Source organism: Phasianus colchicus, chromosome 27 (assembly GCF_987193195.1).
Source record: "Phasianus colchicus chromosome 27, bPhaCol1.hap1.1, whole genome shotgun sequence".
Classification (NCBI taxonomy): Eukaryota; Metazoa; Chordata; class Aves; order Galliformes; family Phasianidae; genus Phasianus; species Phasianus colchicus.
This window is the reverse complement of record NC_143462.1, coordinates 449505-476322: the sequence shown is the minus strand read 5'-3', so window position 1 is coordinate 476322 and position 26818 is coordinate 449505. Positions and strand designations below refer to the sequence as shown.

The window sequence follows — 26818 nt, the reverse complement described above, 5'->3', positions numbered from 1 at the left end:
GTCGGCCCGCGGAACGGGGCGGGCGCTCCCGGCGGGGTCGTTTGCGCCCGCGGTCGCGCCGTCATTGCGTCATCACCGCGCGCGTCCCGCGTGGCCCCGGCCCGGCTGCCCGCGGCGCTGCCCCGCGCCGCGCGCCCGCTCCGCTTCCGGGGACCCGGGGCCCGCGCCCCCGGATCCTTTTCCTCCGCGCGGCCTTCCAGCCGCTCTGCCCCCGGCCTGCAGAGATGCCTCGGGTCGTCGTGACCGAAGTGCGGGACCGGCGCGTGGCGGTGTTGAACGTCGTTCCGTTGGCATCAGCCGTCGGTCAGCCCGTCCAGAGCCCTGTGCGGGGCCTTCGTTTCCTCAGGCGGATAACGGGAGGATGCCGGAGCCGAGGGGCGGTGGGAGGGAGGCGGGGACGGGAGCATCCTGCCGTGCCGCCAGCAGCCCGGGGGCCGCGTGCTGTGGGTGCCGGCACGAAGCTCCGCCGTCCGTCAGCACGGGAGCTGCGGTTCTGGTGCAGCAGCAGGAGCTCAGCGCAGCCCTGCAGAGAGCGGTCCGGCAGCACGGGAGGAAGATGACGGCCTGGAGCGCGAGTGCCTCAGCAGTGTCTGCAGCCTGCGAGGAGCCGAGCCGGGCTGGGGAGAGGAAGGTGTGGGAGTCCCGGGGAGGGACGCGCGATGGCAGCGTTATTGGCAGGATCAGCTGCTTCCTCCACCGCTCCCGACGCCGAGCACTGGTTTCCTTTGAGAAGCAGCCCACTGTCACATCTGTGGGGTTCCGCAGGACACACAGGCATGGGGTAAGTTTAGGTTGGATATCAGGACAAACTTCTGTGCGGAACTTCTACAGCCGTGGGTGGGATCCCCCTGAGCTCCCCTTCTCCAGGCTGAGCAGCCCCCTCTCTCTCAGCCTCTTGTCATGGCAGAGGTGTTCCAGTCCCTTCACCATCTTGGTAGCCCTGCGTTGGACTCTTTCCAGCATGTCCAGCTGTCTCCTGTACTGGGAGCCCAGAGCTGGACGCTGTTCTCCAGCTGCAGCCTCCCCAGTGCCGAGCAGAGCAAAAGGAATGGTGCAGAATACTGGTCCTTACCTGCTACAAGAGAAGTCAGGACTAGGGCTATGATGGGAGCGCATTGCTTTATGATTGACGTGGAGAACTGCTAGGAAGAAGGCCTGGTGGGCCTGAACACAGATGCCGGGTGGTCCAGCTTTTGTTTCACTGGAAACCAGGTACTCCGTGGGCAGCAATATGGAGATATGTTCTCCATGCAGTTGTGCCCCCGTGGCTTCTTTCTGATATGCTTGGGAAGTCCCACTAGAACAGGCTGCCGTGTGAGACAGAAGTGAGAGAGAAGCATCAGTTGTGTGGGTGGAGTTTTACTATCTCTGTGTTCACATCTTTCATGTTTGTCTTCTTTTTTTTTTCCAGTTCAACTCTGCGTGCGTCGGTCTGCCTTTGCTAAATCCTTTTCTTGTGGCCTTAGGCAACAGTCGAGGGGGTCTCAAGTTTCAGCGCTGAGCAAGAAGCGCAGGCTCTCAGGAAGGCCATGAAGGGCTTTGCTAAGTTGATCTCCCTCCATGGTCAACTTTTATTTTTTCCCCAGCACTGCGAATGGCTGCTCTGGTGGTTTGATAGAGGGAAGCATAGCTGCTTGCACTGCTCTGCTGCACAACTGCCCTAAAAATTGTTGGAAAGTGGAAACAGAACTGCCCTTCGTGTCCCGAAATGCAGCTGCTCTGGTGGCGTGGGTCCTGGCAGCTTTGTGTGCATCGATGTAGTCCTGGAGCTGTTGAGAGCTGGCTGTGTGAGGGACTGGAGGTGGCACAAGACCAGAGGGCACTTCTGATCCTTGTGCAAGCATCCTGACTAGCTTCCATTTGTTTCTCGCAGGCACGGATGAAGATGCCATCACTGACGTCTTGACCAAACTAAATGTTTCCCAGCGTCAGCAAGTTCTGATCACCTCTAAGAGCACTACTGGCAGGGTGGGTGGTCTGCAGAGATGCATGAACGTGGTTGTGTCACTTGGGCGCAAAGTGAAAAACGACCCAATCTCTACAAGAGAAAGGTCGGCAGAGACTTCACCTGACCAAGGTTGTTTTGTTCTTGTTCAGTTCAGAGCAGTTGTTGATGCAAGGAGGGTTGGAGCCTGAAGAGGAGTGCTGAACAGCTCAGTTCCTCTGTCCTCAAAGGCCGTCCCTTCTGCCAACTCCTTTCTCCTCTTTGCCTTCTAGGATTTGATTGATGACTTGAAGTCGGAGCTGAGTGGGAATTTTGAGAGGGTGATCATTGGGGTGATGACTCCCACCACCATGTATGACGTGCACGAACTAAGGAGGGCTGTGAAGGTTTGGAAATCTTCCTTTTGTATTGCTTAAGTTCTGGCCAAGGACTTACTGCTTTGTTATGCATGTCTTCTCTCTCTTAAAGAAACCTGGTTGCACGTCACAAGCAGGTGCTGGTATCTTAAGTCTTGCCTTGGTGATTCCCTAGGGAGCAGGAGCAGATGAAGGTTGCCCAATGGAAATTCTGGCTTTTCGCACCAATGGAGAGATTTGTGGCATTAATGAGAACTACAAGCTTCGTAAGGAGTGCAAAAGGCTCTCTTGTCAGTTTCTTCCTGTCTGCGCTTCTTAATTGGAGGCTGTAGCAGTAATGATGATGGCTGGAGTGCTGCAGTGCTGCTGGGAGCCCTGGGCACAGTTCTGTACTTAGCTAGGTTACAGCTGGCAAATGTTGTGGGCAGCACCCAGGTGGTGGCCCTGCTCCTAACGGGTGCTGTGTGTGTGTTCTTGCTGGAATATGGCTGCTCCCTTGAGGATGGCATCGTATCTGACACATCTCCCATGTTTCGAAGGGTCCTCGTGTCCCTCGCAATGGTGAGCCAAGCTGAGGGGAGAAGGGGGTGAATGTTCAGAGCTGTGGGCACAGCTCTGCACTCAGTGGTGAGGAGCTCCAGGCTGGCTTTTTCTCACCCTGTGTGTCCCATGACCTCAAACCCAGCCTCTCCGGGGAGGGAACTCTGACTCTGGGTGTGCATGAGTGCTGTGGGCTCTTCTTTAAATGTCCCAGTAAAGTGGGTTGCTGCTCGTTTCAGAAGGAAGCCCAAAGTACATCTGAGCTGCATTTCATTTGTAAGCTAGTGTTCCCTTTGAAGGACTCCATTATCCATCCCCAGCAGCTTTTCATGAGTGGGGAATTCTCAGGAGTTGCTTCCAGTAGATGCTCTGGTGAACTGAGTCTTCTATCCTTGTGTCTTTGCAGGGAAACAGAGATGAAGGAATGTATGTGGATGATGCCCATGCTCAGCAAGATGCTCAGGTGCGTAGTAATGTGCTTCCCAATCTATTCTTGTGCAGGTGATGCGTGGTGAAGAGAAGCCAGCCTGTGAAATGGAAATAATGTTTTTAGCCTTGTTTGCAAGTCTCTAATGAGAGGTCTCTCGACAGGCTGGCTACTTGGCAGGGGCAATGAGATTTTGGCTGTGGGTTGCCGTGCCTGGTAGGTGCTTGTTGGAAAATATCCGTGATCTAGACAAGTACGTGCCAGCAGTGCTCTAGCTGCAAGGGATTTAAGATCTCCTGTACGCCCAGTCTTCTCCATGAGCCTTACTTTGTCACCCCTAATGTCTTGAAGTGCCTGTACGAAGCGGGGGAGAAGAAGTGGGGAACAGATGAGGTGCAGTTCCGTGTACAGAGGATGGACATAAACAGGTATCACCTAGTGAGAGGTAGGACCCCTGCACAGTGTCCTGGGTTTTTCTTTCCTTCCTTGTTTGTGTGTGATGCTTTTGTAGGAGCTCTGTAGCTGTCCAGTAGATGTGAACTCTTCTGAGGCAGCAGGTGTCCTAGAGAGAGCCCCATTGCATCCATTCCATTCTGGCTGTTTTATTCCCTCCTGAGACTGAAAGGGACTTGAGAAACCTAAGTCCAACTGGCTGCAGCTCCAGCATGGAAAGCAGAGATCATGAAGTGTGACTGCCATTGGGGCAGGGGGGAGAGGAGCTAAGAAACTTGATTGGCAGCACAAAGCAGCAGGTCTTGAAAATGGTACTAGCTGTGGTCGGCCAATTTGCAAGACTGTTAGCAGTGAAAATGAATTATTTCTGTGGGGCGATCCTGATTTAGCTGAGAGTGCTGCAGGGATGAAAGAATGTTCATGCAGTATACGAGGAGCTTGTTGCAAAGCGGTCCTTTGAATCTCTGTGACTTTCTGCCATAGTTTTTGATGGTACAGAGGCATTGCTAACAAGGACATAACAGCATTAAATCTGAGATGGTAGGCAGTTATTCAATAGATTGTTTAGTTCTTGTTCAGCCTGTGCTTTTTGTTGTTGTCTGTCTGCTATTCAGCTCAGAATACAGAACTATTGTATTTCTCATAAATGCTTAGCACTCAAATATGGAAGTGCTTCACAGGCATTAATTTTTGTACCTAACAAGTTTTACTATGAAGCCGCGAGTGTCTTCATCATTATTTAGCACAATAATTGCAGCAGTACAACAACCAACCTTATAAAAAATATTACATGCATTATTTTTTTTTAGCTCATCAAGGAAAGGGTTCTGTGAATCTTTACCTACACCTAGATCTACTGTGCAGTATACAAGATGGATACTCATCTGAAATATCTAGTGCTGTATCTATATGCAAAGTGTCAACCTAAATTTTTGGCTTTACAAAATTCTGATGACTATATTTTGCAGTAGATACATTTACAGCCTAGTTGTTTCTTCATTTCTTTTTATTTCCAGTACTTGAATGTATTATAGGATTCTATATGGGTTTATTTGTGTGGCAAAGATCACCTTTCTTTGTTTACTGCTCCAAGGTACTCGTTTTATTGAAAATTACTCATGAAGACTTATGATGTTTCTCTGAAAATGCTGAAAATAACTAAATGGCAATCTTCAACATTTACCATTAGAAAACAAATGGTTTGTGCATGAGATGAAAAGACAATAAAATCTGTTATGTTAACAGATAGATATCATTTACTTTTAAGCAGAGTACTATGAAATCTTTTACCAAGAGGTACAAAATTACAAAAGAAGCACTGAATTTACTTCAGTCATTTTTAAATTTTACTTGAGAGTCTGTCACGGAGTTATCTAGATCAACGTGTGCCCTCGACAGGGGGCAGCAAGCCCATAGGCCCCCTGGCCCAAAAACAGGACGGAAAAGGGGGAAGGGAAGGGAGATGGGAGCTGGGCCCAGAAACCAGAACAGCAGCAACAATCTAAGGAGGAAAACTTAATTTTACTAAACATGATATCGGAATGCAAGATAACACAATATAATATAATATAATTGAAATTGAGGCTAATAAATCAAATAAGAGAGAGAGAGTGTCCGAAACTAAAAGGCCTACTTTGAACTGAAGGCACACGGTTGGGGAGCAGACCCACACACTGCTAGGCAGTGAGCAAGAGAGCCAGAGAGCAAGATCCCATGACTCCCTCCCATGGCTTATCTTCCTCTCTGAACATGAAGTCCCCTGGGATGTGTAGTTCTTCCTTTCTTCTGAGAACCAGGCATCCAGAAAGATGTCAGTCCACGGAACTGGAGTATTAACTCTTTAATTACCCGTGCTTTACATGATGTTTGGTGTGGAATACCGATAACAAAATTATAAAACCATGACAGAGTACTGTGTTTTGTACTTTTTTGACTTCCAAAGTCAAAAAAGAGCTGATTTTGCTGTGGGAGGTAACTATGGTTAGGAGAGAAACTGTGTGCTCATTTTCCAGAAGGTAGTACATAAAAAATAAAGAAAGATCTTTGTATTCCTGGAAATTTGAGAAATTGGAGGGTCTGCTGTAGGAAATAGGATATATCAGTGTTTCTGTTTACAAGACAGTGACTGCTGTTTGTAATCTGTTAGAGGATGGGTATCTTGTCACAGAACAACCCTTTTGGACATCTTTATAAATGTTTTAGTAACTGAGCAATGGATCAGTGATGCAAAATACTTTCTTATCTAGCAGCAGCTCTTATCTGAATTTACTGTATCTATTGTGGAGAAAGCACGAGGTTCCAGTGCTACAGTGTTTGTGTTGTGAGCACTACAAAACTTTTTAAAACCACTGTTCATTTGCTCAGTATCAAAGAAAACATTTTAACCAAACTTAAGTGCTAACTAGTCACTCGGAGGTCTTCACTACCTAAAATTTTCCTTCATAACAGAATCTTTACAGTGTATGAGATAGAAATAATAAAATAATTTTCTTATTCTTTCCCTTAGGCATTTCCTGGAAACACAAACTCTGATAGTGTGGTCCGACATGATTTGCAACACCCAGTCATTGCTCGCTATGTACGTATAGTTCCTTTAGATTGGAATGGAGAAGGCCAAATTGGGTTAAGAATTGAGGTCTACGGTTGCTCCTACTGTAAGTTTTTCCATTATATTCCTTTAAAAAAAAAAAATGTAAATAGAAACTGTCTTTGAATTTCAGATTAAATCTGAATCTCAAGTGCTTTTTGCTAAAATGCATGAAGATATTCCAGGATTACTAATTGTAATAACTGGAGCTTAATTTAATATTTACTGTATCCTTTATTCTGAGTTTCTAGTTAGCTCTTCTATAGGAAATACAGCATTAGAATTAGTAAGAGTGCTTTGAAATCACTACTTTTGATCTTCAAAATTGTTTTTGCAGAAGACTTGAATAGACCAGTTGAGGAAAAGATAGCATTCAGATACATTTCATGCTGGGTCTTGAGAGGGAAACAAGACATAATTCATTGCCTGATGACAAAGATAAAAATAAAACAAGTAAAAATTCAATTGAAGAAGCTCATCTTGTCTAAATATGACATGTTTTTCAGAGATTTTTCCTTTAATATTTGAGTATAACTTTAGAATCTCTTCTAAAAAAAAAAACGAGATGAGCAATGGTGCAAGTGGTTAAGAGCACAACAGATCAAGTTTTAAGAAAAGCAAGTGTAGTTTCTAAATACCATTCCTTGAATTTGATCCTGTGGGTGCTTACGTGAAGTCCACATGCCTGCAAACTGTAAATGTCTGATGCCCTATTTCTATGCAAATTTAGTACAGTATTCTTGTAGGTGTTTTAGGGGAAATAAATACTTGAGATTTATCTTAAAAAAAAAAAAAAAAAAAAAAAAGTTAGAACAAGTTAAGAAGCACCTATATTGAAGACTCTTCCATTGACATCAAGTGATTTAAGGCCTATTGAAACACTTTGTCATGGTAACTAGCAATTATGTTAATTAACTAGCAAAAATATCTTGTGATTTCTGTTGTTTTGACTTGGCTATGTGCTTTCATTAAACACTATTGAGAATCACATTCTGGTATTATTTTTCCTATTTCCATGCAAAGAATTAAAGCCTCATTTTAAAATTTAGATTAAACTTAGATAATTTTTTAACAGCTGAAATAACTTAGCTGAAAAATCAAATCAAACTTGCTGCGGTGTTGGTAGGGCTGTGCTGGGGGAATTCATGGGTGTTGGATACGTTTGTAAGAAAACACATTGTATTTGTTATCTGAGGAACTGTAGGTTATCCTACAACAAGTTGGTTCTTGTTCAAAAAGGTAGTGATCATCTGAAGTATTAGGTAGCACTGTGTACAAGGCTCTTAATGAACCAAATTTGCCATCACTCTATTAAAATATTTTATATGCTGTTTTAAGTGTAGCCAACACTATAACATGGTTGATTTCACATCATGATTACATTTTTTTACATTTAAGTATATCTACTTTGAATACAAATACAAGTATATGGAGACAGAAACCAACTTTTTTTTTTTAATCCAACACTTTTTTAAACAACAACAAAAAAAAGAAAATATTTTTAAGTTGTAGGTTTTTTTTTTTGTTTTTTTTTTAGCCAAAAATATTTACAAGCAAAAGGTTTTAGGTTTTTGTTTTGTTTCCTTTTTTTTTTTTTTTTTTAATTAAATTGATATCTAATGCACTGTAAGCACGTTACAAGATGAATTTGGAGTCTGAAACTAAATGTGAGGAAAAGCATAGTTGGCTAACAAAATGAAAAGTTGTCTGCTTGAAAGACTGCATATTTCTGGAGAAAAATAAAACACATCTATCAAGGAAATAATGAATCAACTAAAAAAATACTGATAAAATTTGTCTTCACAGACAACTGAAGTAAGAAACCTAACCTTTTGTTTTCCTCGAAGAGAAGCATTGAACTGCTAGTATTATAAGTTATTTCAGTATTTTGTTAATGACATTAATAATAATGTTTTACATTTATATGTCTATAGGAACTTTTTTTTTCTTTCTCCTCCCAAACAAACAAAACAAACAAAACAAAGAAACAAAAAAACCCTCTCCTAAAATACTGTTAGATTTTAGAAGCAGGAATCAGGCTGTCCTTGAGTCAGTATGCTGAAACCAGTAGACAGCAGCAGCGCAGTTGAGAAGAAAAGTTCACTGTCTTATGACTTCTTGGAAAAACAGAATAATGTTTGAGAGTTCCAAACTTGTTTTCAAATGCATTATTTGGAGCAACTTATGTAAAGTTACATTGTTCCATAGATATGGAATTCAGCAGGAGCAAAGTTTTTAGCCCTATAATTAGTATTGTATATTGAAGCATTGTCATTAACCAGTGAGATTTGCAGATTAATCCTGCTGTGAGTGAAGAAACTGACTGTATAGATAAGTAGCAATTTTTTAAGCCTGATTAAAACATGGGCATCTAATCCAATTTGTGAAAATTTTTGAAACATTACCTAAAGCAAAAGGTTGCTTAATACCTTACAATCATATATTTTTCTTCAAGTTTGTAGGTTTATATTGAATGCAGTCTTTTATTTAGAGAATATTTGAGAACATATTTCAGATGTAGAACTTGCACATTTTCTCATAGTAAAGGTTTAATTGGAAAGTCATAAACTTAGTGCTTAAGAAAAATATTTCATTGCACAATACAGCAATCTGGTTATTAGTCTCAGAGTATTAAGAACTCTCATTAAACCACATATTGAAATACGTGGTCATTAATTGCCATATTGATTTGTTCTTATTTTTCTTGAGTATGCTGATAAAATACACATTATTTTTTGTGTGTCAGAAATGGAAACTACATTCTTCCTTACACAGCAATGTGAATTAAAAAAAAGGTTCAACTTTAAAAGAGAATTAGAGATGACATCTATTCCCTAGAGAAGTTTGTAAAATTACAAAATATTTCCTTTCAAGGTGCTCTTATTCATTTAATTATTTGCTTGCCTTCTTGCTTTGAGATTTTTCTATGTTTGAAACTGCAGATGAGATCTGCGACGTTACTTTCTAATAGATCTCTCGGAAGTCACAAAAATTAATTAATTAATTAATTAATTAATTAAAGGCTCCCTCTACAGTAAGATTGAAAATGTTCTTTACATTTCTCTCTGTGAATAAGTGCTGATGTCAAATTTAGAAAAGATTTTAACTGTGTGGGAAGAGAAGCAAACAAAATATTTAACATTAAAAAAAAATATACTGTAGTCAACGGGAGTTGTAGCTTTCATTTTAAAATCATAGAATGACTTATGTTGGAAGGGATTTTAAATATCATGTAGTTCCAATGCCCTCACATGAACATAGTTATCAACCACTAGATCAGGTTGCCCAGGGCCTGATCCAGACTGGCACTGAATGCCTCTAGGGAAAAAGCATCTGCATCTTCTCTGGGCAACCTTTTCCAGTCCTTTACCACAGTGAATAAAAAATTTCCTCCTATCATCTAACCTAAATCTCCTTTCTTTTAATTTAAAACCATTCTTGCCCGTTCTCACTAATAGACCATGAAAAAAGTTGGTTTTCTGCCAGTTCATAAACTCCTCTGAAGTATTGGAAGGTCGCAATGAGGTCTCCCCAGAAAAACAATCCTCCTCTCCAGTATAAACAAGCCCAACTTCCTGAACCTCACGGGAGAGGTGCTCCAGCCCTCTGATCATCTTTGTGGCTGCCCTCTGGACTGATTCCAACAGCTCCACATCTTCATTGTCTTCAGGGCCTAAGACCTGGGCACAGTATTTCAGGTGTGACTTCACAAAAACAGAACTGAGGGGGACAACTTCTTCCTGTTACCCAGTTGGCTGCCCTTCTTTTGAGGCAGTCCAGTATACTGTTGGCCTTCCAAATTGCAAGTGCACAATGCTGGCTCACATCCAGCTCTTTATCCACTAGGACCCCCAAGTTCTACTTGACAGAGCTGCTCTCATTGAGTACTTCTCCCAGTCTGTTCACATATCTGAGATTGCTCCAACCCAAGTGGCAACACCTTACATTTTGGTTTGATGAATCTCATTTGATTTTACATGAGCCCGCTTTTCAAGCTGTTCCAGGCGATTACAGATATGGAGTGAAGCTGTGCAGAGAGAAAATTAGAAAAACCAAAGCCCAGTTAGAACTGAGCTTGGTCATTAAGATAAAAGACGACAACAAATATTTCTATAAATATATCAACAGCAAGAGGAGGGCTAGAGAGAACCTCCATGACTTGTTGGACACCGAGGGCAGCATGGTGACCAAGGATCAGGATAAAGCTGAGGTATTAAGTGCTTTCTTTGCCTCAGTCTTTAATAGTAAGACTTGTTACTCCCTGGGAACACAGCCTCCTGCACTGGTAGATAGGGATGGGGAACAGAATAGGCCCTGCATAATCCACGATGAGATGGTTTTGGACTTGCTCCAGAAGCTGAATGCTCAAAAGTCCATGGAGTCAGATGGATTGCATCTAGAGTGCTGAAGGAGTTAGTGGATGTGGTTTCCAAGCCACTCTTCATCATCCTTCAGCAGTCCTGGCTAACCGGGGATGTCACAGTGGACTGGAGACTGGCAAATGTGACACCCATCTTCAAAAAGGACGGAAAGATGATCCTGGTAGCTCCAGGTCTATCAGTCTCGCCTCAGTACCAGGGAAGATTATGGAACAGATAATCTCAGGAGACATAATGGACCAATTAAAAGTCAACCAAGGGATCAGGCCTAGTAAGTATGGGTTTACAAATGGTAGATCATGTTTGGCAAACCTGATTTCATTCTATGACAAGGTGAGCCATTTAGTGGATGAAGGTAAGGCTGTCGATGTGATCTACCCGGACTTCAGTAAAGACTTTGACACTGTCCCTCACAACATTCTCATGGAGAAGGTGGCTGCCCATAGCTTGAATGGATGTATGCTCTGCTGGGTGAAACACTGGCTGGATGGCCAAGCCCAAAGAATTGTGATCAATGGAGTTGAATGTAGTTGGCGGCTGGTCATGAGCAGTGTCCCCCAGGGTTCAGTACAGGGGCCGCTTCTATTTAACATCTTTATTAACAATCTTGATGAGGGGATTGAGTGCACCCTCAGTAAGTTTGCAGTCTACACCAAATTGAGAGGGAGTGTTGATCTGCCAGAGGGGAGAAAGGTGCTACAGAAGGTCCTGGATAAACTGGATTGATGGGCCAAGGTGAACCGTGTGAGATTCAATAGTGTCAAGTGTCAGGTCCTGCATTTTGGTCACAACAACCCCAGGCAACCCTATAGGCTTGGGAAGGAGTGGCTGAAAAGTTGCCTGTCAGAAAGGGACCCTGGTATATTGATGGACAGTCAGCTGAATACGAGCCAGCAGTGTGCCCGGGTGGCCAAGAAGGCCAGTGGCATCCTGGCTTGGATCAGGAATGGTGTGGTGAGCAGGACTAGGGAAGTAATTTGGCCCCTGTACTCAGCACTGGTGAGGCCTCACCTCGAGTACTGTGTTCAGTTTTGGGCACCTCAATACAGAAAGGACATGGGGTGCGAGCAGGTCCAAAGAAGGGCTGCAAGGCTTGTGAAGGGCTTGGAAAATGTGCCGTATGAGGAGCGACTGAAGGAATTGGGCTGTTTAGTCTGGGGAAAAGGAGTCTGAAGAGAGACCTTATTACTCTCTTCCAGTACCTGACAGGTGCTTACAGCAAGTGCAGGGTTGGTTTCTTCTCACTGGTGACAGGATGATGGAAAATGGTCTCAAGTTGTGCCAGAGTAAGTTTAAGCTGGATATCAGGAAAAGCTTCTTTACAGAAAGGGTTGTTAAGCACTGGAATAGGCTCCCCAGAGGCAGGGTTGAGTCACCTTTCCTGAATGTGTTTAAAAACCATTTGTTTACTGTGCTCAGAGACATTATTTAGCAGAGGGTTGTTAGAATTAGGGTAAGTTTGGTTAGGTTGTGGTTGGACTTGATGGTCTCTGAGGTCTTTTCCAACCTGAGCACTTCTATGGTCAGGCATAGTCTATCCTTGATGAAGCTGTGTTGGCATTCTTGAATCACCCCCCTCCCCTTTCTTGCACATGCCTTAGAGTAGATTCATGGAGGTTCTGCTCTGTGATCTTCCCTGGCACAGGTAAGGCTCACTGGTCGATAGTCTCCCAGATTTTCCTTTCTCCCTTTATTAAAAATGGGAGTGATGATTCCTTTTTCCACTTGCCAGGACCTTCACCTGACAGCCATGAATATTCAGAAATGATTTAGAGTAGCTTGGCAACCACATCAGTCAGTTAGTTCAGGACTCTGAGATACATGTTGTCCAGCTCCAGAGACTTGTCCATATTTAGTGTCATAAGGCAGTGTCAGACTTGCTCTTTTCTGACAGTATAGGAGGCATTTTGCCCCCCATCCCCTTTGTAGAGTTTCAGGTACATATAATATATTTAATACACTCAAAAGAGGGGAAAGGATCTTTACATTTGCAGTGACATAATTTAGCAGAAAGCAAGCCATAGGAAAAATTTATCAAAAAGCAAGTCATAGGAAAGAAAGTAATGTTACAGAAGGCAAAGTATCCACTGAATTCATTAATGCAAAGCTGATGGAATATTTATATTCAAGCTCTTTTTGAGACAGAGAGTAAAGAGACATGATAGATAGATGTCTCTCGTCATGTTCCCATTTATGAATTTTTTAGACAATCAGCAAATTCAAGGCATCTGGAGGCTATGACAACTACAATATATATTGTATTTTATCACTGATTTTTGAAGTTCATAATAAGCTCCTGCAGAATCATTGCCATACGAATAGTTCCTTCAATCACAATACTGCAGCAGATTAATGCATACAAAACAAACAAACAAACAAACAAACAACAACAAAAAAAACAGTAGCATTCCTATTGAACAGTCTTTGACAGCACTTTTTAAGATAAGAAGGAGAGAAAAGAAGAAAAATAAACAAGTCAGACCTTATCGTTTTATGAAGAAATGAACATTTTTTATGGAGATTATTTACTCCTTAGATAGTACAGTGAACAAAATCTTGGTCATGTGAATATTTACAAGAGAAAAAAAAATTAGACTTGGAGGTGCTGTTAAGGCTTAAGCCATAAGTATTTGAAAGGAATATTTACAATAACTGTTTTGAAAATATTGAAGTGCTAAAAATTAGAGCTTGAACAGATTTTGACAAGTTAATCCTATTTGCCTGTAGTGACTTTAAGTGAAACCATTGTTCCTCTTCACTATTAATTCCACATTCATCAGCTGTATTCATCATTAGAAAAATTTCTGTGATACTTGTAATTTCCTTTGCCATTGTCATGCTATTGCTACCAACTATTCATATCTCCATCACTCTCTCCTATGGTTGCCATATGTACTTCACAGAAACTCCATTCTCTCCAAAACTATATATTACATCAAAATATCACAGGGAATATTTAAAGTAGATAAGAAAGCCACTATTTAACTTGTGTGGAACCTAACCAATTTTCTTTTGTCCAGTGCCACTAGATAGATATAGTGGACATTTTGTTTCATCAGCCTATGCTCACAAACAAACGATCAAAAAACTGATGAAGTGTCTTGATGGCCACTGGAACTCCCTATGCTGAATGAACTATATGTCCATATGTATGTAAACATATGAATACATATTTATTCTTTTACACTTTTTTTTTCCACCTAAATTGTGAAGATACTTATGTGGTCTCATAATCCATGTAAATGGTTCTTTGCCAACCTCTCATAATATTTTATTACTCATAATAATAATGTTCACTAAACTGTCTTAATGAAAAGATGGACTTCTATGACCATAGAAGTGATGGAACTGCATAAAAATATTAAATGATAGATAGGAAGAAACATTTTGAAGCATATGTTTTGTCTAATCATGTTCTCATATTTGTAGCAACTGTATTAAATCATTGTAATTAAAATTGTTTTTCATTTTGGAGAAAAAAAGAATCACAGATTTGAGAAAATTATCAGCAGTCACTGTAAACTTAGTAGCTTTGTTTGTGACAGTGAATAGAACACTTAAGAGTTATCCGAAGCATCCAACCCTCTTTTTCTCTGTTTCTCTTTAGATATTTTTATTCTGGATATTTCTACAATTTCTATGTAATTGATTTTCAGCCAGCATAGTCACAGTTCAACATCTGCAAGCATAGCTTGGTATTTACTTTTTCTGATATTACAGGTGCATGTCTCAGTACTTGTATTAAAACAGTGGAGAGTGAGGGAAATGAACTGTGAAAACATTTGAAGATCTCTTTGAAAACATGCTCTGTTTGAAAGCTTAATTCTTTTCTAATGTACTCTCTAGCATGTTTTTTTTTTTTTCTTTTTTTTTTCTTATTTGTTTTTACATAGAGGGGACTTCTTATCTTGAAGATCATAAAAATTGGTGATTTTCCTCATTTGCTCCATGGTACTCCTCAAACAGTAGAGTTTTGCAGATTTAGGATCAAAAATAACTTTTTTTTTTTTTTTATAAGTATTTAAAGTGTGGGTTGTTTACCTACTCCCCAGGAAGAAATAGTTGTGATTGTTTCTTTGCAAGTGTTTGTTATTCTGGTATGAAAGTAAGTGAGAACAGACTTCAGCTAATTTCTTATCTCTAGTGGTTAACAGTAATAGGTATGGGTCTATTTTGGTTCTGGCTGTGTCCAGCACAGGGCACCCCAGACACACACAGCAGCCCAGCAGGCCCTGTCATCAACTCAGCACCTAAGAATGGTACAATTTTTAAATGAAATATTAAAATTTAACATATATTTTTCATTCTTTTAACATATATTTAGTCTGATACAAAAAATGTTTTATTTTTGTATCAACTTCTTGAAACCACAGCAAATTGAGCAGTCCATTATTTTTAAATGTCTAGCTGTAGTGAAGTTACTGGTGGATATTCTCAGGCACCACAGGTTTGTGATCTGCAACAGCAATGTGTATCCCATACAAGTACATTTGTTATGCATCAGTGGATGCATAATCAAAGTCAGATTTAAAAAAAATCTATTTTACATGCATACATATCCCACCAAAATGTTCAGTTGCATACTCAAACATTTTTCAATTACACTTGAACACTTTTTTAAATCATTCAGCATTTCCTTTAGAAGAGTATGTATTGCTAGTTCATTTTTAAAAGATTTTTTAAGGTTTTTTGATGGAATACTGTATAATCAATGAATGTACAGATGTTATAACAGAATCACTGAATGGCCAGGGTTGGAAGGGACCTCAAGGATTGTGGATCGCCAACCTCCCTGCACATGCAGGGCCACCAACCTCCCCATTTAATGCTAGACCAGGCTACCCAGGGCCTCATAAAATCTGGCCTTGAACACATTCAGAGATGGGGCATCCACAACCCCTCTAGGCAGCTGTTCCAACACCTCACCACTCTCTCTGTAAAGAACTTCCCCCTGACATCCAGCTTAAATCTTCCCTCCCTCAACTTCAAACCATTTCCCCTCGTCCTGCCATTATCTACCCTTTCAAAGAGTTGACTCCCCTCCTCTTTGTAGACTCTCTTTAGGTACCGGAATGCTGCTAAGAGGTCACCCTGCAGCCTTCTTTTCTCCAGGCTGAACAAGCCCAACTCCCTCAGCCTGTCCTCACAGGGGACGTGTTCCATCCCTCTGATCATCTTTGTGGCCCTCCTTCAGAAAAATTGATTTAGAAATACTAAATTTTTTTTTATGGGACACTTGGACTTTGTTTATCTTTTAGAAAGTCACAATAAATTAAATAAGATTTAAATACATTCCCTTAAATATTTTCTTTGCTCTGAAAGTAATGCTTCCCATTTATCAAATTGTATCATCATAATCTTATATAATATAGTTTCCATTTAAATAGAATAAGTTCTAAGCTACAGAAGATTATTTTTCAATGTAGTCACCATGACTAGCTATGCATTTTTGGTGGTGATTGAAGAAGGGCTTGTATGCTGCGCGTATTGTTTAAAAAAAAAAAAAAAAAAAAAAAAAGCCTGGAGCAGCAGATTTGATCCACTATTACTGTCACCACTGCTGAAACACACCACCTAACACACTATGCTAACACTGACTGTTAAATCTCTGTGAATATTCATCAAGTATTGAAGAATGTCAATGGATGCTGTTTTTTCCACATGGAGGAATTCAGTTATATCTTTGTTTCATGTGCACTTCTGTGTCAGATATAATTTTCACAGACTGCCACTATGCTGCCATCATGGCAACAAAATCTAGTGGGATATTGGTGGGAACGTTCAATCTCTACTGTTATACTACTGATGTCTACCTCTGATATCATGGGCCAACAAAATAAAATAGAAGGCATTGCTTTCAGAGCAGCCTTTGCATGAGAAATCTATAAATCTTTCCTTTTCACATAAGTGCTTATGTAACTTCTAGATTAGAAAATTATTTTAATAAAGGAACCTCAAACTTTTAGAAGAATGTATGTAATTAGCGAGTTCTGAAAATAAATATATTTTTTTACATTATTAATTGTTTTCAGCATTTATTTTTCCAAACAGAACTTCATATTTCTGTATTGGTTGCTGGAAAAAGAATTATTGCTTAATTCCTTGCATGGTAACATCTCTATTTTTCTTTTTCAGAAACTTGAAGAGTGGATTTTTAATTCTTTCAATATAAACATGTTCTTACTTCCTTTCTTCCTTCGTTTTCTCTCTCCTTATTTTTCGTTATTTCTCATGGTACATAGTTGCCCTTTTGGTTCTAAGTATATTGAACAACTTGAGAGAATAACTTTATAAAACTATAGCTATAAAAAAGTTCTTTGTTACCTAAAAGATCGCATCCCTGGATGTGTTTAAAAACCATTTGGATGTGCTGCTCAGATAGATGATTTAGCAGAGGCTATTTAGGGTAGTCAGGTTAGGTCGTTGGACTCAATGATCTTTAATGTCTTTTCCAACCTGAGTGATTCTGTGATTCTATTTGTTTAGCCACAGCTGGCATTTATGTAGCATGCTTTTATTTACGGATGCTCTTGCTTAGTGATGCATGTATAAGTGTGTCTGTCCCCCCATCACTTTACCCCTGTGTACATTCTCTTCAGGTAGAGAGAAAAGCGGTGATTCTGTTTCCTATGAAGACTAAATTGCAAACAATCATACAGACTGTTACTGAACTAAAGAAAACTGAGTTAGTTGTGTTGTTTTTGGTGACATCAGTGTTGCCATGGTACCAGAGGATCTCAACGCACCCCTTTTGCTTGGGTACTTCTTATATTTTTTTCTATGCCTTGTATAGATGCAGAAAATTGTACCATTGAACTGTCCACTGGACTAATGGGGTAAGTGGGACAGCTGTCCCTTCACCGCTGCTTCATAGCTTCTCTTCTTTGACTCGTTTCCTGAGGAAAGCCTCTGAACGGAATACAACTTGCAAGCATTGGTTGTTGGTTCTTTAGGTTAGATTCAGTGAAGCTTACTTATATCTGGTTAATCTGGGGAGGATTGAGATCCTCTGTATCTCTGTCACCTGTTCCACGTTTGAGCACCCTCACAGTGAGAGCCTTTTCATTCTACTAAGTGTCACCCTGGGTAGGGACACATTTCACTAGATGAGGTTACTCTAAAGTGCCATTTAACTGGACCTGGAGCTCTTCCACTGATGCATCCACAGCTTCTCTGGGCAGCTTGTTACACTGCCTCAACAGCCTCATAGTGACAGATTTCTACCTTAATTCTAATCTAAATATATCTTTGAATTTAAATTGTCCCCATTCTCCTGTCACTAGAGATCATCAGAAAAAGTCTTTCTCCATCTTTCTTAAGCCCACTGTATGTATCAAAAGGCTACAATAAATCATCTCCAAAGCCTTGTCCAAGCTAAAATCTCACAGCTTTTCTTCAGAGGAGGGGAGTTACATTCAGCTAGATTGAGTCAAGGTTAGATATCATGGGGAAGACAGAGACCCCCATGCTTTCTGGGAACGCATCCTCATGGGGACAGTCTTTTTCTCCCAGCTGGAAGATGTCCATGCTGCAGCATGTGTCTGGTGCCGCTTGTGCTCCTGTCACTGAGCACCTGTGAGAAAAGCCAGGCTTCATCATCTTCCACAATCCCAGTAAGCATCTGTAGGTAACACTCACTTTTTTTAATACTGATTGTAGGCAGTTCCCTCAGCCTTTGCTGCGACTGCTGGGTGCCCTGGACTCTCACCAGCCCTGGCTGAGCTCTTGCTCCATGTGGCAATGTCTTTTTCATACCAGGGTCACCAGGTAGGGACTTAAGAATCCCCATGCAGATTCTCAAGGTCCAAAAGGGGGGAAAAAATAGAGAGAGAAATATGTGTTGTTTTTGTTGTTTTTGTGAGTTCGTTTTCTTAAGTATTACTCATTTTTTATTTATTGAATCAATTGTTCAATATGCCTCATCTTGAAAAGATGACCTTCATGCTGAACTTCAGGCTGCTTCATGTCAGAACCAAAGTCATCTTCTCCACATGAGTAGCCACTTCTGTAACTTGTTTGACACATTCTCAGGGCCCCAGTCAGCTCAGGTCCTTCTGCTGGATTCCTTCTGTTGTCCTGGCACAGCAGCTCAGAGAATGCTGGTCTCTGCCTTCCCCTATTCCTGAGGACTTGGGGAAGAAGAAATGACAGATTTTGGCAAGGGAAAAGGATGGAGATGCGAAGGATGGTCTCACAGGAGCTTTTGTTGTCAAAAGAATTACCAGGAATGGCCATGTGAGCCTGCAAGGTGGTACTGGAGTTGGGACTCCGCCAGCTAGTGGTAAACTTATGGGATGGATAGTTTGGTGCCAAGACAGAGGTGGCCATCTGGGGAGAGGTGGACAGGACCCTGCCTGGCCACCAGAGCACACAGCTAGTTTGAGCTGAAGGGGAAATACTTTGTCCAGTAAAGATCCCAGTAAATCCTGGGAAAGCATCCTTCAGGAATAATATTGCAATATTTTTTGGAATTTTGAATACTTCTTTCTTTCCAGACTTTTTCTGATAATTTGAAAATTTTACACCAATCTATATAAGTCGATAATTATTAAACTTGCTTTTAGCTTTTACATTATACAGTTTTTAATTTTTTACTTGTAAATTTACTTTCCCTCTTAAAAGCTCAAAACATATCCTGACTGTGTTTTATCAAAAAATATATAAACAGGTAATTTCTCTAAAATTAGAAATCTGTTACTCAATTTTCAGGCACATAAGAAGCTGGCTTATCTACAATGTATCTTTCAATTTTAATGGATGTTTGTGAGTCAAAGAATCAGTGGGATCGTATCTAAAGTATGCTTCTGCATAATCTTCACACATTAGCATTAAAAATAATCCTTATACATACCTAGGTGCAATTTTCCTTGATTTTTTTTTTTTTTTTTTTTTAAGAGAACAACAGTAGTTCACAGCTTGAAGCAAGCACAATATTAAAAATCATAAAATAAAATTACAATAGTTTTTCTTAACATTGTTTCTAATAAGTTGCATAACTCATCAGAAGATATAAAAATCTTCACGTGGAAGATACATTTATTCAGTATATTCTATCATTGCTGTTTCAAAGTGTATTAGTTACTGTAAGCTTTCAGGTATTATTTATTTTTTCCCCTCAAGATTTAGCTTTTTGACCTCAAACATTAGTGAAAGATGCAGTCAGGATTAGCAGGTTCTAAACTGTATTGACTTTCAGGGAAAAAAAAAGCACAGAAGTTTCTGTTCAGATTCTATCTGAAGAGACTGCTGATCAGTTCTTTATTAGAAAAATTTCCATTTTTAGTGAACTTTTGTCATAGGAAATACAGACAAAAATAATAGCTATTTAATAATATATTACAAACTACCAAAATAAAAACATCAGAAGAAAGCTAGAAATTACTTCATCAAAACTTACTATAGGAAGTAGTGAAATTGAAGTAAAGTAATTGAAATTAAAGTAATTGAAAAATTCCTTCTTCAAGTCCATACCTCTCCAATTTTGAGATAGGGATGTGATGAGGGACCATGTCAAAGGCTTTGAAGAAGTCGAGGTAAATGACATCGTCCTTCCTCTGTCCAGTGATACCGTCACTCCATTATAGAAGGCCATCAGATTGGTCAGGCAAGATCTGCCCTTTGTGATGCTGTGCTGGCTGTCTCTGATCACCTCTTTATCTTGTAGGTGCCTTCGCATGGTTCCTACTCTATGATCTTCCCAGGTACAGAGGTGAGGATCACCAGCATGTAGTTCCCTGGGAATTTTTCAATGGATTAAGAACTGGTTGGCTGGACATGATCTGTGGTTCTGTGTCAGGGTGAAGGCCGGTCACAAGTGGTGTCCCACAAGGGTCAGTCTTGGGAACGGGGCTCTTCAACATCTTTGTCAATGGTCTGGCCAATGGCATCAAATGCATCCTCAGCAAGTTAGCAGGTGACACGAAGCTGAGCAGTGCAGTTGATACATTGGAGGGAAGGGAAACCATCCAGAGGGACCAGAACAGGCTGGAGAAGTCAGCCCCTGAGAATCTAATGAGGTTGCACTTAGGCTGGGACAACTCCAGGTATTTATAAGGGCAGGAGGAAGACCACCTTGAGAGCAGCCTGCAGAGAAGGACTTGGGGGTACTGGCAGATGAGAAGCTAGACATGAACCATCAGTGTACATTTGCAGCCCAGAGGGCCAACTATGTTCTGGGCTGCATTAAAAGAGGAGTGTCTAGCAGGGAGAGGGAGGTGATTGTTCCCGTCTACTCAGCTCTTGTGAGGCCCCATCTGGAGTACTGCATCCACACCTAGGGCCCTCAGCACAAGAAAGACACAGAGCTCTTGGAACAGGTCCTGATAGGGCTGCTAAGATCAGAGGACCAGAGCACCTCTTGTATAAAGAAAGAAAGGCTGAAGGAATTGGGCTTGTTTAACTTGGAGAAGAGAAAGCTCCAGAAAGACCTCATTGTGGCCTCCAAATACTTGAAGGGAGCTTATAAACAGGAAGGGAAAGACTGTTTACATGGGTGTATAGTGATAGAACAAAGGGGGATGGTCTTAAACTGAAACAGAGGAGATTTAGGTTAGAGGTTAGGAGGAAGCTTTTCACTCAGATGGCGGTAACACACTTGAACAGGTTGCCCAAGGAGGTTGTGGATGCCCCATCCCTGGAGGCATTCAAGGCCAGGCTGAATGTGGCTCTGGGCAACCTGGTCTGCTGGTTGGCAAACCTACCCGTGACAGCAGGGTTGAAACTAGATGATCATTATGGTCCTTTCCAACCCAGGCCAGTCCATGATTATATGTAAGCAATGCTCACCTTTAATCACCAGTGCAACACAATATGAACTTCTAGGAAAAAATAAATAAATTCTATTCCCCCATTATCAGAGAAGGGATCCTGTTGCCCCTTCACTACAGCCAATTTTAGTGAGGTTTGAACAGTCCCTACTTTCAGCATTCTTTACTTCATTCTTCCCCCCCTCGTTCCCTTTTCAAGCTTTTCTCCCTTTTGATTTCTTTCTTTTCCACTTTCTTCTTAAGAGTTCTTCTTGCTTTCCTTTCCTCTTGGCCTTTAATAAAAAGAATTTTCCTATCTAGATGTTATCATGCTTTTTTTTTTTTTTCTCCATTAAGGTAGGAATAATCTTGTCTATAAATAGTGATAAGCATTTTCAGCATCACAGTGCATGTGTAGGCTTGTTCAGTCAAGAAATCAGACGATAGGACCAGCAGAATATATATTAACAGATAATTAATCTACTTCCTATAGTAAGTTTTGATGAAAACGCAGTTTTCTGCGTTCCCAGAAAGCATGGGGGTCTCTGTCTTCCCCATGATATCTAACCTTGACTCAATCTAGCTGAATGTAACTCCCCTCCTCTGAAGAAAAGCTCTGGGCAACATGTTCCAGTACTCTGTAACCCTCATTGTGAAGAAGTTCTTTCGCTTATTGGTTCGTAACTTCCTATGCTCAACTTTATGGCCATTTCCCCTTGTTCTGTCCCCATGGACTGCTGAAAAGAGGTTGGCCATGTCCCTTTGACTCCCACACTTAAGATATTTATAGACATTAATAAGATCCCCTCTCAGTCTTCTTTTCTCAAGGCTGAAAAGATTCAGGTTACCTAGCCTTTCCTCATAGGGGAGACTCTCCAGGTCACTTGTGGTCCTCTGCTGGACTATCTCCAGGAGATCCCTGCATTTTTTTGTACTGGGAAGCCCAGACCTGGATAGAGTACTCCAGGTGAGGCCTGACCAGAGCAGAGCAGAGGGGGAAGATCACCTCCCTGGACCTTCTGGCCATGCTCTTTTCAATGAACTCATTGGCCTTCTTGGTCATCAGAGCAGTATGTTCATAATATATTGTTTATGTGCTTAAATTTTCATAATGATATTTTGGTGCCCGTGATTAATAACAACAAGAAAATACTCTACATGTGTGGAATATGGTAGCCCAGCGAGAGGCTCTTTGATACATTTTACGTGTTTGAAAGATAGATGCTTTTAAAGGATAGATTCACGGTTAATGCTTTTTAGTCGTACAGAATTAGTATATGCATTAGTGCCCATACAGCAGCATAAGGCTCACATAATATGTTAAGAAAAGAATGCTGAAAGTGAAGATCCTCACTCTAAAAATGTTTTAATCTAAAAAGTATGTCAGATGAAATGGAGTTAATGTAAGTGAAAAAAGTGAGAAAAATTTCACCTAAGATTGCCAGCAATCATTAGTACAGAACCTTTATATTTTTAATCCCAGTGAAATGTTTTGTAAGAAGTGTGCAGAGTTGATCGTGTAGAAGCCATTGGCAATTTTGAAATATGTGTGAATGGTAAATTTCCTATGAATATTGTTGGCTTGATTTCAGATATATTCACAAGCATTTCTCTGGAAAGTACACTGCTATTCTGTCCAATGTAAATTCACTGACACCTGCTCTTAGCAGGAATTTTTTAGTAATTCAAGGCAGTAACGTTTATCAAAGTAGCTAAATTAGCTGTTATGAAATCACTGTTGAGTTTTTGTGAATGAGCACCTCTATGCACTATTCTACTTCTATTCTAGCACTTTTCAGACACTAACATAGGTAATAGACTAATGAGGCAGGGGAACCTGCGAATCCAAGCCCTGGGAAAAGGAAAAGGGGAAAAGGTAGGGAGATGGGTCTAAAAACAGCACAGTGGCAATGATCTGAGGAGAAACAAACTAATTTACTAAATAAGATATCAGAATGCAAGATAACATACTATAATGCAATATAATATAACGTAATTAGAATTGAAGCTAATAACTAAAGTGAGAGTGTCTGAAAAATAGAAGCCTTACTCTAATTAAGCTGAGGTGATATGGCTGGGAGCAGAGATGAGCCAGAAAATCAAAAAAGGGAAGTCAAGAGATCTACGAATGGTTTTTATCTTTCCCACTGAGCAGAAATGGTAACAGAACAGTGAGCAGTCCTCTGGGGGATATAGTTCTTCTTCTCTTCTAAAACAGGTACCCCGAAGTATCTACTATGCATGGAACAGGAGCATTAATGCTTTAACATGTACTACATGGTGTTATGATGTGGAATACTGAGAACAAAAATCTAAAACCATGACATATAGTTACACTTCCGTCACCAGAAAAAAGAGGAAATAGGGAAGTTCTGGAGTCTGAGTCTAATTCAAAATTGTTTGTAATTAATTAAATGAATTATTTTGGAATTCAAAAAGGAATCTCTTTTACAGATTTTGTTCACTGACCAAAATTTACAAAATTCTTCAAGTAGACACAAGTATAGGGCAAAAAATATCTGAACAAGCCTACCCAAGTCTAATAAGGTAATAAGACTGTGGGTGGTGACTTATTTTCCTTTGAGATTTGGAATTGGGGTCACTTTTGTCACCAGATTTTTTAACACCTTCTTCGAGATATTCTGATTTATTGTTCTTCAGAGGAAAACTGCTTAAATGTGGCATCACAGAAATATATTGGATTAAGGGCTAATACATTTTCCTAGCCAGATGAAAGTGGTGTTGTATTTTTAACATGTCAATAGTGCTTATCCATATCTCAGGAAATCCAACAGTGGAGAAATCAGGTTTAAAGTAATTAGATTTATATTTCTTATTTAAATGCATATATTTATTTTCAATATTGTCAGTTACTTTTTTCCTATCTTACCACGTTTTTGTCTCTCTTCCTCTTTTCCTGTCTCTCTCGTGCACTAATATATAAACAAATATATAAACATATATGTATACACTTATATACTGTCTCTTTCCTATTAATGGTAGTTAGTTTAGTGACTAAGGATGAAAAATATTGTATATTTACGCTTCAATTATAGGAACAATATGTTTTACTGTCTAAGTACCATTTCTTGTCATGGTTATTATCGTGATATTAAATAGCTGAGAGTCATTGTAGAAGGAACATAAGTCATTACCATCTTTCTATACATAATGACTCTTAAACATAATTGCTATGTAATCTTTAGGTGAATTATTATATTGAATTACTATATAGGCCAGTGCACATGCTGGTAGCTTAGCTAGGAATAAAAGAAAGCTACTCAATCAAAGATTAGTCCTGTTTCTTTTTTAATTGAATGATTTCAAAGCATAATATTCAGGGCCGTGTTTTAGAAATATGTGATACTTTTACTTGACTCTGTTAAAGTGTGTGATATTAATTTATGTAAATTGATAATGAAACGAACATAACTGCATGACTGAAAGACTGATCCAGGTATGAAAAGGATACTTGTATTTCATGAGCTACATATTGAGAACCCACAAACCCACAAAAATCTAGTCAAAGTCTTGATTAGAATGTGAGTCACATGCTTGACAGTCAAGGTAACTTATGCTGATGTTACAAAGAGATACCAGCTGATCTTAGGGGAAAGGTGATATGTTCTACATAGGGGACTTTACAAACAGCAGAAAATTAAATTCTTTCCTTTGACCTCCTTCATAGGATGCGAAGTCAATGCAGTATTTATTTCAAATATTCCTTTCATACGCATCAAAAAAGTACTACTGATTGATCCTCAGAGGCAGAATTACAATCTGTGACTGTCCTCAAACATGCTTATATGTCCTTCTACTTGAATGTGAAAGCTGTTCTCCTTCCTAGGAAAATGAAGACAGTTCTAAGCACCTGGTCTTAAGTAGCTTAAGAAAAAGAAAGAAAACAATATAATGAACATAAGATAATGGAAGGTAGGTTTATTTGTTTGTTTGTTTTAAAGTAAATAATCTGATTTCATGCTTCTGTTTCTTTTGAAGCTTTATTATTTCAGGAGGTTTTTGTTCCTTTGGAAGAGATACTATTCCTCTGTGATTTCCCTGTAGTTCTATTCATGTTTATATGAAACAAAGTACTCCAAAATTCAGAAAGTCTTCTAGGTCAAATGCCCCTGAATAGATCTTAGCATCTGAAATAGGAGGACTTCTGTATCTTAGCAAAATAGATTAAGATGTAAATATCATTTAATAACCAGAAAAAGAAAAGAGCAATAGAGAAGAATGACAAGATTTTGATAGAGTGATTTAAATACATCTTTTCCTTACAAAGAAAATGATTTAATCATTTACTGTTATATCATTGAAGCGAAGTGAGAGATTTCTAAAGACTGTTAGATGTTCTGGAACTAGAATCAGAATGAGCTACGTTCATTCCAGTAAAGATAATCTCTTCTTTGATATGTATTGTGTGGATGTTTCAAAGCATTCCTCTTTCCCTGTTCATAATGAAGTTGTTGTCCATGAAGTGCCTTCCTTTCATAAGCAATTCACTCTGCTTCTTTTTGATGTTCCTGTTCAATAAGAACTTGCTCTCTTTCAAAATGCTCTCATTCCATCCTTTCCCTCTAGATTTTACCTTTCTATTTCTAATTGCTCCCTTTCTCTTTGCAAGCATTCTTCTGGCTCATACATTATTTGTACACATTCTCTCTCATGACACTCCCTTTCAGCAATTTCTGTATTCTTTCAGAGTTCAAGAGCTCACTGTATTCTCTCCAGCAGAACCATGTGTTCTTGCAATCTCTTTTCCTTCATCTTTCCAAAAGACAAGATATCCTCTCTACTCATGTATTCTCTAAACTACACTTTATCTTGAATAATACACTCTTTGTTCCTCTACATCTGTGGTTTATTAAACCTTTCCCTTCTAACTGCCCTAGTGTGGCCTTGATTTCCTTTTGTTTAATCTAAAACTACAACTCAAGCTTTTACCACTTCAGGTTTTCTTCAGGTTTTCTTTTTTAGTTGTTTCTTGATTAGGACCATTATCACTCTTTCTCATCTTTACCCTCTGTTTTCTCGAGTTCTTAAGTTTGTTTTGTTTTATTTTTGTTTGTTGTTGTTGTGGTTGTTTTTCCAAATTTCCTGGATTGCTTCTATTTTGCTTGATGAAGTTTTTCAGGCTTTATCACTTGGTGCGGTTTGTTTATTCCCCATGCTTCTACCTGAAGCAGATTTCTCATCATTTTTCATCAGCTTCTTTTTGGAGGGGTCACCTTTGACTTTCTGAAAAGAAATTTACACTGATTTGGCTTTTTTTCATAAGAACTGGATTAGCTGTGAGAATAATTTCCGTTCATGTATTCATAAGTAAGGAACTGTAAATTAGTATGCAATATTGGTGATATTGCTGCTGAAATAATTCTTC

General features: G+C 39.9%; 2 protein-coding genes across 29 annotated transcripts in view; both read left to right on the top strand.

Annotated features, from left to right (window-relative positions):
• LOC149914770 (RANBP2-like and GRIP domain-containing protein 8) overlaps positions 1–26818 on the top strand; it is a 149087-nt gene that overhangs the window by 28315 nt on the left and 93954 nt on the right. The gene's annotated exons all lie outside the window — the stretch shown is intronic.
• LOC149914775 (annexin A4-like) lies at positions 100–25880 on the top strand. 13 transcript variants are annotated; one of them, XR_016460167.1, is made up of 7 exons: positions 100–1787; positions 1874–1968; positions 2218–2331; positions 3248–3304; positions 3620–3696; positions 6228–6375; positions 25280–25880. XR_016460167.1 is itself a non-coding variant. In XM_090125606.1 (6 exons), coding segments are annotated over exons 1-6 (495 nt in total). In that variant the 5' UTR covers positions 100–1708; the 3' UTR covers positions 25282–25880. The 13 variants fall into 13 exon arrangements, 8 of the variants coding, with proteins under 8 accessions (XP_089981732.1, XP_089981730.1, XP_089981731.1 ...); XR_016460166.1 differs by lacking the exon at positions 25280–25880 and adding an exon at positions 6646–7804; XR_016460170.1 differs by lacking the exon at positions 25280–25880 and adding an exon at positions 2477–2567 and having other exon boundaries at positions 6228–6637.